Consider the following 13,966-nt stretch of genomic DNA (forward strand, 5'->3'; position numbering starts at 1 on the left):
AATGCATTCGTAGTCAGCTAAAAGTAAAAACAAATATTGAATTGTGACGATTGATTATTACTTTGAATTTTGTGTCGTGTGTATACTCAGTATGTCGTCAGCGTCTTTTAATAAAAGTGATGACACCATGCCGGTTTGGGCTTACTTAGATGCTTGTGATAGGATTTATCACACATACTTAATAATATGTCCCTGAATAATTATTATAATGTGCTTCCCAAACGTTTGGGCAGAACTTTGAGAATGTTTGCGAAATTACTACATATTTAATTTTTTGTTTTAATTTTTTTTCATCCACTTATCTTTACGGATTTATCACACATACTTAATAATATGTCCCTGGATAATTATTCTAATGTGCTTCCTAAATCAATACATATTTTATTTTTGCTTTAATCTTTTTTCATCCATATGAATTTTTATTTTATTATTTCGGTAGAAATTGGAGCAGTCTGCTCCGGGCGCCCTATTTCCAAGGCGCCAAGGCACTGATAATGCCTCACCTTTTGCCACATTGCAACACATTGCCCTTGAGATTATATTTCATAAAAACGGCGCTACACGAAAACACTAATCATCTTAATATTATTGATTACCGTGATGATTACCTACCTAGTTACCTAGGCGTCCGCTGGTTTTGATAAGGGGCGCCAAAATTTTACTTGCTTCAGGCGCCGATTTTCAGGCCCTGGTCCCGTTCATTTACGTTGAAATCAACTTTTGAATCCTCACCATCATCAACTAAGGCACGTTATAATAACATCATTATTTTAAAATCAATTAGTACAGTTAGTAGTAAAATCGATTAGTCTGTTTTCTAGAAACGAGATGAGATTTGGCCGTAGAAACATTATGCCAAATTCATCGCGAGTGTAGGCAGCGATCAATCGATTTATTTTTACAATACCCGACGCGGCGTCCGAGCTTGGCCCGCTAGAATAAGCTCGTAAGATCATTTCAAAATTTACGATCGTAGGTCATCATCGTGAATAGTTGAAGAAACATCATCTGGGAGGATTAGATCATCGATGCTTCAGGAGGTGTCCCAACCTGACCGAGCCGCATAGCGAATAGTGCTCGCTGGTCCGAAGCGAGTGGCAGTGCATTCTAACTTGACCGTGTAATATAAACAACCAACTAATTTAAATTAGTGAACGCAGTTGAACTGTTTTCTTATCAACAAAAACTTCGCCTCAAAGGTGAAAGTGTTCGTGAAAATGTCCCTCCGGAAAAACGCCGCAATTTTACCGCAGTGATAAAGCCTTATCTCAGTGTTTATTTGTTAGTGAGCGCAGGTAAAAATTATATCTTATCTTCGTGTGCATTTTGTGTGTTTAATTATAATTACTACACCTTACACCGCTGATTACCCGTTAACTTTATTCGTAATTTAGTAATTACACATTTTTTATATGAAATGTGACTGCCTACGTTCATTTCTTTTATTGAACAAGGCTTTTGCACTGCCTGTGCCATGTTTACATTCATGCCTACATAATAACATGTATTGTTCAATAAAAATACTTTTAAGCATTTCACAAGACGAGAATAATAATTATTGTCTTCTATAAAGTGCCTGCAATTTATCTGAAAATGTAATTTCAGGAAGTAGATCTTCAATTTGTTTTCACCACGGAACTAGTTTTTATGTTGTGTAACGTGTTTTTATAGCCGAGTACCGGACCTTTGACCCAACGTTTTACCAAAATAGATTTAACCCCAGAGAAGCTAAGGTCACTACTTACAAAATATGATAAATGAAAACAATGCATAGTTCGAATCTATTGGCGGAACGAAATGTTTGTTTTATAAAGCTTGGTTTCGAGATTTCATTCCTCGGTTTAGGATTAAGAAATCTTTTTGTTAAATTAAAACACAATTGAAATTCGTTTCTAGTCTCCTTTAGTTGAATATTTGGTAAAATATATAGATTTGTAATTTGTATAATATTCAGATTAATATGGGTGACCGGGTATCTCATCAAAATGACAATTCAACACACCACACAAAAAGTGATATAAAGTCATGAAAAGTGATGAAACAAAAACTAGGTTAAATAGGTTACGTAGGTGACTATTAATGATGTTTTTTTCTTTTAATTTATGACTTTGGCATTTTTTTCCTACGTAAAGCCCATCTACTTTAATTTTGGCCTGTGATCAATAGCAGCATTATTCAGGATTGCGGTGACAGAGATTAGAATTGTAAATTGCGTAAATTTTTTGTGGTATCAAAAGAACTGACCAAAGGTGTAGATTTTCCTTAAATTCGTAAAAGTGTTTTGGGATACTTTGTATTTAGCGATTAGACCGTCTTTATGTTCTACAAAAGTGCATTAGGTCTAGGAAAATGTGTTTATTAAATTCTTCATAAAATTATTGTGAACAGTTAAAACGTCATATTTTTTATGATTCAAAACTTAACTTTTGACTTTTACGTTTTTCATTGTAGGCGGGCCGAGATGACGCAATATTATAGCTTTTATTTATTACCAATTTCCATTTTGCAGAACTCCATTTCAATTTAAAGTTTTTGTAATATATGTTCATATAATGATATTATTATTAGTTTATTTATAAACAAAAAATAGCTTATTTATAAAGTTTTGCTATGTAATTATTATTACTTATATGTGCATTATAATATATATTAATTATATAATATTATGCATTATTAATCTTGCCTTCAGAAGGCCCAACAGCTGTCACGCGTATTGATAATCCCACAGCAGAACTTGTTTATAAATAAACTAATATATAATTTTTTTTAAATTGAATAATAATATTATTTAATACTTTTGAATTTCTTCTTATTTTTTTTATTTGGTGTACCAAACGATTATTATTATCCTAATAATCAGGCCGACCTTGAGCCAAACGGCGCATGGCGCGAATAACATGTTGACGCCCCTTGTCAATACCAGTAGATGCCTATGTAGGTGATCACTGTAATCAATAATATTCCTTATGATTCGTATTTTTGTGTAGCGTTATTTCAGTGAAAAATAATTTCAAGGGCGAGGTGTTAGGTATTATCAGCGCCTTGAGGATTCGGCGCACAATTGCGCCCGCGTAGGGCCGGCCCTGATAATAATAATAATAATAGAGGAAAGCAAAGAATGCAATCTTAATCAAACTAAAAAAAAAATAGTTTTATTTACTTCACTTGTTTACCTTTCGTAGTGTCTAGTTCTAGTTCATAGTTTCCAGTTTTGACATCTAAATAAAAGTTCTCAATTTCTAGTTGACAATGCCACAAAGCCTCTTTTGATTTTATAGCCCTTATTTCTTGTTTATAGCTGATTTGATATTTGATTTAGCAAATGTATAACGCGTTTATGTTATCGTCTCCTAGGCGGCGCTGGGTGAGCTCCGCCAGCACCGGGTAACCGTGTTGGGCCTGGAGCGCGCGCTGTCCGCCCTTCCCGCTGCGCAGGACGGCGCTGACGTCACCGAGCTGACCGCGCAGCTCACCTCCGTCACCACGCGCATCGTCACCCTGGAGGCGCAGGCTGAGAAGGGAGCCAAAGCGCTGCAGGTAATTGTCACAACCGCTTTAAGTGCTCAACTTCTATCTCGTACAGATTGGTTATTTCTTCGCTTCCTTTGAAATTTTCATCGATTTGAATAGAATTTTTTGTATCTTACTATAATATAAGTGGTTCTAAAACGTTCCCTAATTGTTTTTTTTACATTTTCAGAGTGCACAAAAGGAAAGAGAAAACCGGACTGAGGATCTGCTCCAATACCAAAAATTGCTGTCAGAAGTTGAGAAGTGGCTGGCTGATATTAAGCTGATTCTCCAACAAGATATTCAAGATCAGTCTTTGGATAATATCACAAATACCATCAGGCAATACGAAGAGAGCAAAAAAGAACTGAAAACTCGTATTGTGAAATTGGAAAATCTCATAGATTTCTGTGAACCACTTCAAGATCATACGGACACAGAAACTTTGGTTAAGACCCTACTCGATCAACTTCGAACGACACTCGTAGTATTGAAGGATACGGATTGTATATTTACAACCAAAATAACCGAATTGAAAAATACATTAATCAAGATTCAACAAGTTCAAGTACAACCGGAATTGAGTATCGAGGTGGATCAAATTGATTCATTGACGGATAATACCTTGGATTCTAGTCCTATGCCCGAAGAAGAAACACCATTCAAGGCAGTCCCGGTAAAACCTGTACAATCTCAAATTTTGAAATCTCAAGAATTCATCACAATGGAGACTCAAACGGGCAAGAGCTTACGCTCCCCATCTCCCAAAGTTAAAGATGCTCAAGTCTCATGTGTTCCTCCAAACGACGTCCACGTTCAAACTGGAAAAAGCCTATGTACACCTGAACCACCCCATCACAAGGATGTCGCCATAACATGTGCTCCACCAAACGATGTGCATGTTCAAACTGGGCATAGCTTAATGACACCCGAGCCAGAAATGAAAGATGCGTCAATCACTTGTGAGCCTCCTCATGACTTCCAAGTGCAAACTGATATTCAACCTGTTAAAACGGTAGTTTACAATCCTGAAAATCTAAAAATAACTCAGACAACTTCTGAAGGCCATGAAACAATAGAAATTGCAAGCAAGCCTCTAACGCAAGATCCAGACACTGAAGACAGTTTGCTGGTAGAAGCCAAATACAAAGGAGATGATGGTGATGACATCAAGAATTCTCTCCTCAACATTACTCATAGTAATCCGCAATCATTTGAAACAATTATGGTGGAGCCTGATGAGACCACAACAGAGGTTATTGTTGATGCTGACGGATCCAAGAGAATAATTGTAAGGAAAGTAAGAAAAACTCTTATAGCCCGCCAGCACACCGTTCAGCAACAACAAATTCAAAATAGATCCACTATTACCACAATCGGGTCTGATTTTCCCACTGAATCATTTTCTCAAGTCACCCTTCAAGGTCAACAATCTTCTACTGTGTTCACGGACCCTGCTGGAAATCAACAAACAACACAGACGCATGGTTATGGAGGCCAAATAATATCTGGAACACCTGGTGGTGAAGTCCACATTCAAGAATTTACATCCAAGCCTGAATGTATGGTAACTTTCAAAGAAGGAAGCACACCTGAAGAAATGCTAGCACAGGGCTTACAATGCACTGAATTTCAACCATCAGAGATTACTTTCCAAAATATTGAAAATCCCACTGGAGGAACAGAAGTTCACACATCTTCCTCTAGTGTCAGAGCTGTTGTCCAGCAAGTGACTAGGAGAATAGTAAGAAGGACAAGGAGGATAATTAAACGAATTGTTATCATCGATGGAAAAGAACATGTTACCGAAGAAATTGTTGAAGAACCCGAAGAAGTTGATATTACCCAAGAAGACATCCCAAGAGTTACCATAAATGTTACCAGGACTGTGGATGGACAAGTTGTGGCCAATGAACAGTTTCATCCTAATAATCCAGGTGCTGAAAATATTAATCAACCACTTTTTAATATGCACCAACAAACATCCACCACGGATGACACTGTAAATTTTGAGCAAGTAGATAGTTTCAATAAACCAATCAATTATTCTTTGAAAAATGACAATATCACAATCAGTGAAATTACTGATGAAGATAACACGGGCACAATTTTACAGCAAACTCACTTCATCCCAGAAGACTCAACCTTTGTAGTAAGTGAAGTTGTGAGTCCAGAACCAAAATCATCAAAGACATCTGAACTGGTAGGCCAGGAAAATGTTTCATTTATATCGGAGCCATGTGAATTCACAGTAACCCAGGAAGCTAAACCAATGCCTGACATCAATATGTTTTTGCAGGCCGAAAGATCAAATGTTTTTAAAGTTGTGCCGAGCAAAGAACCCAAGGACCAGGAACTAAAATACCAAGTTGATTATGTCGAATTTAAAAAATCTTCAACTCAATCACCAGATCCAACAGCTAGCACCATTATTAAAGAAACTGTACAATATCCAGAAACTCACACTGCTATTTCCGAAGTTGACATTGATCCTATACCTGTTTCAGAGTCTGAAATTGTTCTGCCTGTGGTTGAAACTCAAACTGCTATTTCCGAAGTTGATATTGACCATACACCTGTTTCAGAGTCTGTAACAGATCTACCTTTGTTTGAAATCCAATCTCCTATTACCGAAGTAGACGTTGGTCGCAAACCTGATTCAGAATCTGAAAAAATTATACTTTCAGGTGAAATTCATACCTCTATTTCCGAAGTTGACATCGAACCTATACCTGTTTCAGCTTCTCTAAACATTGTGCCTTTAGAAGAAACCCAAACGGCTGCTTCTGAAGATAACATTGATCCCACACCTGTGTCAGAGTCTGAAAATGTTCTCCTATTGGGTAAAATGACAAATTTCAAAGTACCTGAGATAACAACTAAATTGAAGGATGACGTCAATTTATTCATACAAGCAGAAAAATCCAATGTTCATCAAATTATTCCACTCAAAGTATTGAAAAAAGAATCTACTGTGAATGATATGAAAATCGTTGAATCTCCAATAACATTACAGGAACAAGTAAAGGTTAATATTGATATTAATAAAGAACCTACAAAGTCTATGCCGATTCATTCTGCTTCACCTGTACAAGTACCTGATGATGCAGTTATTGAATGTGCTATTTCTGTACTAAAACTAGAGTCGCCCACAGCTCCCGAAGTTGAAAGAGAAGTAACTCCTGTTACTGTTGAAGAAGTAACACCTCAAACTCTTGAAGAAGTAACACCTGTAACTGTTGAAGAAATAACACCTGAAATCGTTGGCAAATTAATACCCGGAACTGTTAAAGTAACACCTGAAATTGTTGAAGTTAAACAGAAAATTGAAATTCCTCTGACTACTAAAGAAGTCCAGCACATAACTGCCCTTGAAACATTTACAGAAGTGACTTCTGTCACTCCGGAAGCTGAAACTGATTTTGTAGAAGCAGTTCCTGAAGTTGAGGAATGTAAAACAAAAGTTTTGCCTGATTCTCCTGAAGATATAGTTTCATCAATTTCAACTGTCGCCTTGAAAGGAATCCAAGAAATTGTACCCCTTCAAGACATTAATTTATTCTTACAGGCTGAAAGATCAAATGTTCATCAAAATATCCGTAAAAAAGCTGTTCCTAAAGATGATTTTGTTGAAGAACAAAACAAATCTCTTCCAGATACCGTACTTTCAGCTATTGATGGAAATAATTTATTGATTCAATCTGAAAATATTATTGATGAATTACAAATTCCGACAAGCAACCCAGTTACATGTGTTAGTGTTGAAGTGACACCTACAACAATTCATGAAACTATTAAAGATACTTCTCCATTAGTTTCTCAGATTTCAGAACAGAATGAAAATAGTCTCTCATTAATACCCACTATTGAGACATTGTTAACGAATCAAGATCAATTCACCATCATTCCTCAAGATACCATGATACAAGTTGATGCTGAAGCTATGATACCCACAATTGAAACCCTGTTGATCACTGAAACAAAACATGAAAATGTGTCTCCAATAAAACAAGATCCTGCAAGCATAACTCCAACTGCTAAACCAATCGAGGATCCAGCAAAGCAACTTGAAGATACTTTGGATGAAGATGGGTATATTCTAGTTGAATATCCGCAAACACAACAAGAAATTACTGAGATTGATCCATTACTTCTTGGAAAACCATCTGATAAAGACAGCAGTGACATCACAGTTGTGCTCGTTAGCGGTACTACAGTGACTGAGGAACTTCCAGAGTCTATTCGTAAATCTGAAACTATTGTAAAACCTGAAGTTATTGATGACAACAGACCAGCAACAAAAACGCATTTGACCATAACTACGGAAAGCAAAGTATTTGAAACTGTTCTTCCAAGTTTAAGTTTAGAGACCAAAGAGTCTGACATTCCAGAACCCAAATCTACATCTATTGTCAAACCTGCTGCTGATCAAATGCTAATGTTTGGCAGTGAAAAATTGATAGCGGCTGAAAAAGGAGTTGCGCTCAAAGATACAACAAAACGAAAGGTGCAATTAGTTGAATTCGATTTAACTCTTCAAGAAACGCCAATTCTTGCACATGGAAACCAAGATTTTACTGCATCTATTAAAGTAGCAAATGAACAAAATATTTCAGAGGCTCAGTCAGTGATTAAGGGAGTTAATGTCGATTTGCCCTATATTTCTGAAACAGTTAAAATTGAAACCACATCTACCAAAATTGCCACCCTGGAGCCCACCTCAAGCGTTGAATCTAAGTCTGAGTATGATGAATCTCCCAGGGACGGGATTGAAATTGGTGGGAAACGGAATCGAAAACGGAAAAAGCATAAGCTGAAAGAAAGCGAAATCACAGAAGATAAATATACACTCCCACAGGAGACAGAAACTGTTCTGTCTGCTACCTCTCCGGATGGAGATGGGAATGCTGAACCTATTTCAATTGAGACGACATTGGCTGAATCCATTGACATTGCAATTCCTTCTGAATCTGAAGCACCAGAAACCCCTCAACCAACATTTACTGAAGTGCTTGATTCATTAAGTCCTAGAAGTGAAGAAAGTAAAGAACATGAGACTGGATATGAACCTGATGACATAACAACTGTTGATGATAACTCTGCAGTTCAAAAAGATTCCAAAACTAAACACAAAATCAAGCGGAGGCAAAAAATTAAGAATGTGGTAGAGGAAAGTTCAGATTACCCCAAATCTATTTCTGATGATGACACTCATTTTAGTGAAGATGATCAAGATTTTTCGAAACCAATTCAGCACACTGAGCCATCTGATAAGCAAAGAAAGAAAAAGAAAAAATCCAAGAAAGTTGCTGTTGAAATTCCTGAACCAGATACTCAAGATAAAGTGCATCAGGAATCTCCAATGGATCCAACCACCGAACAAATTGAAACTTCTCTTGTTATTGAGGAGCCTCTCGTTATTGCTGATCCCGTTCCTGTTATTGATGAGACTCCTGTTATAGAAATTGTAGAAGTTGAACCAGAAATAATAAGTTGTTATAATACATTGGAACCAATTTTGACCTCCGATCATTCAGTTCAAACATCTCTCGAAGTTGTGTATCCAGAAACTATCAAGCACACAGTAGAAACTGTAGAAACATTCATTCAAACATCTCCCGACATCACTATATTGAAGAGTGATATGTCCGGTCAAACATCACCTGAAGTTATCCCATTAGCCACTGAACACAGTCAGCAAACATCACCAGTGTGCCAGGATGAAGTATCACCGAGCTTACCAATAGCAAAAGAGTTGTTTGAATCTACAACTCAGGTGACCACATACGACATAATGATTCCTGAAGAAAAATTCTCTCAGACTTCTTCCCCAATTGTGCAAGAGTCATTCGACATTGATGTGCAAACTGTGTCTCCTGAAACCATTGCGCAACCCACTCAAACATCCCCTGTGCAAAGTGATGACATTGAAATAGTTCCAGTGATCGAAAGTATTCCTAAGGAAGTTTCCGAAAATGCTGTGCAAACTTCGAGTGTTTCAGTCACTGACCAGCCTCAACAAACATCTCCTGTAGATCAACCAGAAACAGAAGAACTATCAGTTCAAACATCATTATCTAAATCTCCAGAATTATGCCATGAAGGCACACAAGTTCAAATAGAATTCAATAAACCGACAAGTGAAATTTCTATTCAAACTAGTCGGGTTCCATCTCCAGAAAAACCACAATCGGCTCTTGTTATTGAAACCGTTGAATTGTCAACACAAACAACACCAATCCCCAAAGATTTCAGTGATGAAACTCTTTCTTCTAGTTCTCTGTCTAAAGATGAACCTTATGAAGTGCACTTCCACGCTCAGATTACATTGCCCAATGAAAAGGGACCCAATATTTCCCAAGAATTTATTGTGCAAGAAGCCGACAATCAGTTCCAACCAATTCGACAACCTCAGGAAACAAATCTTGATTTTGATAATTTAGAAATGCTTTGCGATGACGATATTATTATGGACAAAAACAAACGAGTAAAGAAGAAGAAACGCAACAAAAGGAAGCCAATTAGTGAATTGGAAGATAAAATAAGTCCCATGTCTCCGGAATCTTTCTCAGATCCAATTTCTTCAGAATTCTCAGTGTCTTCATCTTCCTCAAAAGATTTCATTCACCGTAACAAAGACATATCTGCCGATGAAGGCATTTCACCAAATATTGGATCGTCTCCATTCTCACCAGGTGACAAGTTCATCGTTGAAGATACTCTCCTGACAACCGAAGAACCTAGCTATGGTAGCAAAATATCATATTCACAAATTACTAAAGGCACAAAGTCACCTATCCCAGTAAAGTTTACTGAAGAAATTAAATCTCTCGATGTGCCAACAAATACAACTTCCGACGAGACTTTAGTTGCAGCTGATAAGTCTTCTGAAAACTTTGTTTTACTGGGTAACATTGAATTCAATATTGTACCCTCTCAAACAATTTCATCTAAACAGCCAGACTCTATATCTCTGATAGAAAATGAATCCTTAGTGGGATCCTACGATCCACCTGTGAAAAAACCTAAAGATGAAATCACTAAATTCATATCGTCAGAAATTACTGAATACTCTCCTTCCACCTCACAAACTTACTGGGATAAGACTAATAACAGTATTGAAGAAAAGGTTAAAAATATGCTTCAAAATAGAAAAACTAAAAACTTTTCTAATCCTTTAGTAATTTCCAAACTCAAGGATTACGTGTCTGAAATACCCAAAGAACAATACGATTGTGAAGTGAAAGATAATTTAATTTCTTTGAATAATGCTGTCAAGCAACAGAATATTGTGATCATCGAGACTACTGTGATAACAACTGTTGAAACAATCCTTGTTTGGCTGGAAAGAATAGAATACATTGTTTATTGCAAACGTCAGCAAATGAGTGAAGGTCCTAATCCCAGCAATAATAGGGACTTTGATGGAATTAAGGAGGAATTGGATACTATTAATAAGAATGTAGAAACATTAAAGCAAACTATGAAAGACCTCACGAAATATCCAGAGGAAAATAAAAATAAAATGAACGAGTGCCTTAATTCACTACAAGAACAAATAGAAGTGGTTCAAAACATTACAAAAGAAACTGAAAATCAATCAAACCTTGACAATACCAGATGGCAGGAGTTTTTGAATGGAGCTAAAAATGTACAAGATCTTGTCCTATCTGTCAAACAGGAACTGGATCAACTGCTTCTTTCTGATATTCCAAATAAAACTAAGCTGGAAAAATTGGATCAAATTGAATCTAGCAATCACTGTCATATGCTAAAAACAGCTCATCAGTTGCAGACTGCAAGGGGATTGGTCCGAGACTTCCCTGGAAAAGAGTTGCCTCCGACTATCTACACCACGCACGAATTAACAAAACAAATTGAGAATTCTGTCACTTTGGAAAGAGACAGGCTACTGCAGCTTTTAGCTTTAGCAGATGAGTATGAACAGACTTTGAGAGAATTTGAACAAATTACAGATATTGCTGATGCTTTGGTTGAAAGTAGAATAAATGTTATCAACTTGGAACATTTACAAGAAGAAATGCAAAAACATCGCAAATTCTTTGTCAATCTCAGTCACTGCAGAGCAATTTTAGAATCCCTGGAAGGAAATCTGGATAGTGAAACAAGGGCTTTACATTCTGCTCTGCATCACTGCCTGCATGACACCGCAACCAATATACTCGACAAAGCAGCCAGCCGCGCCCAGCAAATGGCTTTGGCTGCTTCAAGATGGACGGTACTTGAACAAGGAATGAAGGAAGAAAAGCAATGGCTTCAAGTGGCACATCAAAGAGTACCTGATCTTTCCAGCGTAACATCTTCTGAATATGATCAGTACATAACGTTGTACCAGTCTTTACTGCTGGACATCTCGCATCACCATGCCAAGCTGTTGCAGCTTCTTGGAATAGCTAATGGCTTACAAGAATTAGTGAGCTGCTCTAGCTTGCACGGAAAGTACAATGAACCGCTAGAAGTTGTCCTTCAATTACAAGATGAAGTCAATGGCCATATGCGCAGGTTGGTCGCATTTAGAGAAAACTGGACAGAATACGATATGTTAACGGACCGTCTGGAAACATGGATGAAAAAAGCCGATAAAGAAATATCACATATGGCAGCGTCACCTGCTGGAACTCCTGGCAACATGAGGCATTTTTGGGAACTGAAAGCACAACATGAAGTACATAACAACATTAGAAACAATGCCGCTGTACAATTTGAGCATGCAATGGAAATTATTCCGATTTCTGATGAAATGGTTCAAAGACAATTCTTCTCCAGAATCGAAGACAAATGGAGAAATATATCAGCCAAAATTGATGTTATGCATTCTGCTGCTATTGAAAATATATCAGCCCCTGATGCCCCAGTCGACGAGAAATTGATTATTCTCGAAGATGAACTGAGAGAACTAAAACTTTCTTTGAATGAGCTTCAAGGTATTATTAAAAGTGAAGATGAGTTAAACCTATACATTGAGAGACTACAAATCCTCAGTGGCCGCATAGAAACAATCCAAAATGAGTTGGGTCGCCTTGGTATGCTTCCCGCCCTGGAATCAGAGAGGGTCGGTGGACTATTGTCTCAAGCCCATCGGCTGGAAATACTCATATCTGAAGAACTAGAAGGTGGGTTGCTTCTCAAGGAGAAACTAGCAACTATTCAAATTGGGCTGTCTAGGATGCGGAAAAACCATCAAAAGGTTCAACAAACCTTGGACGAATGCGAAGCTAATGAGAAGATGGGAAGCGACGTAGTAGAACAAGCATTGATCAACTGCCAAACTGTCGGAGAAGACTTGGTATCACAATGGCAGGACCTGTTGAAGCTTCGTCAACTATTGCACACGCTACCTGTTCGCCTGCGTGTTTCCGTATCTCCAGTTAAAGTGGAGAGGGAGATTTCACAGCTTCAAGATAATCACTCGGCTCTCGAGTCTCGCTGCGGCAATCTTTTGGGACTTCTCAGAAACCGTCTCGGACTTTGGAGAAGATTCGAAAGGCAGCTTGAGATGGTCCAACAGTCCGTGCAGGAAGCTGACTTCATGATTGAACTTTTAACAGTCCAGGGACAAGTTGACTATGATCGACTATTGAAGGCAACAGAAAGATTAGAAGTAAGTACATAGCAACTTTATTACATGTAATAGAATAATTTAGCTTCTCTTATAATGTGTTATAACAATAACTTTATCTATAAATTCATGTGAATTAATGTTCATAATTGTTTCGCAGGGTCTGTCTGGAGACATGGGGGATCGAGAGGTGCTCATTGAAGAACTGCGCTCTGCCGCCTCACCGCTGGCCAGCTCTTGTGATCCGGAGGTCACCCAAAGGATTGAAACTGCTGTGTCCGAGGCTGTAGTCGCTTACAATGACACCTGTAACAATCTTAAACAACTTTGCGACAAGTAAGTTATCATTACTTTCTACTAGGTTTACTTTAAGCTGAAATAAACTTTTAGGGTAATATATTGATCATGAGCATTGTGTTTGTCCCAGGTACCAAGATGCGGTTCGTCTGTGGAGACAATACCGCGAAGCCAGCGAGGCTGTGCGCCAGTGGGCGGAGCAGCAGCTGGATGGGGTGCAAGACTTACCCCCTGAGGAGGCCGTGCAACAAGTCAAGGTAGGCTTTCTGAACTGTTTATCAATGTAGTCCTGTCGCTGAAATCTGCATTCTAACCTCTTTTGTTTCATTCACCGTATCAGAAATAAGGAGTTGTCATAACGGACCTGTCAGCGATAAACCTTTTTATCAATATCATTATTGAACGAATCGGTTACATTGGGACGTATGATATTTAGAAATAAAGAATTATTGGTCACAGGTTTCAAGCGTGGCAATTATATTACAACAGAATAACATTTCCAGCTTAGTCCAGATTTGAAGATATTATCTGTATTGCCCCGGTGATAGACTATAATTCCAAATCCAACCTTCCTTCTTT

General features: G+C 37.7%; 1 protein-coding gene across 10 annotated transcripts in view; it reads left to right on the forward strand.

The window, feature by feature from the left end:
- Positions 1–13,966, forward strand: part of Msp300 (Muscle-specific protein 300 kDa) — a 280,129-nt gene that overhangs the window by 239,662 nt on the left and 26,501 nt on the right. For all 10 annotated transcript variants that reach the window (XM_089635781.1, XM_089635784.1, XM_089635785.1 and 7 more), the window contains 4 exons: positions 3,355–3,537; positions 3,701–13,132; positions 13,251–13,426; positions 13,518–13,644. In XM_089635781.1, the coding sequence (XP_089491907.1) occupies positions 3,355–3,537; positions 3,701–13,132; positions 13,251–13,426; positions 13,518–13,644 (9,918 nt within the window). The remainder of the gene's footprint in view (positions 1–3,354; positions 3,538–3,700; positions 13,133–13,250; positions 13,427–13,517; positions 13,645–13,966) is intronic.

Source organism: Hesperophylax consimilis, chromosome 9, assembly GCF_061612785.1.
Source record: "Hesperophylax consimilis isolate HC1 chromosome 9, BYU_Hcon_1.0, whole genome shotgun sequence".
Classification (NCBI taxonomy): Eukaryota; Metazoa; Arthropoda; class Insecta; order Trichoptera; family Limnephilidae; genus Hesperophylax; species Hesperophylax consimilis.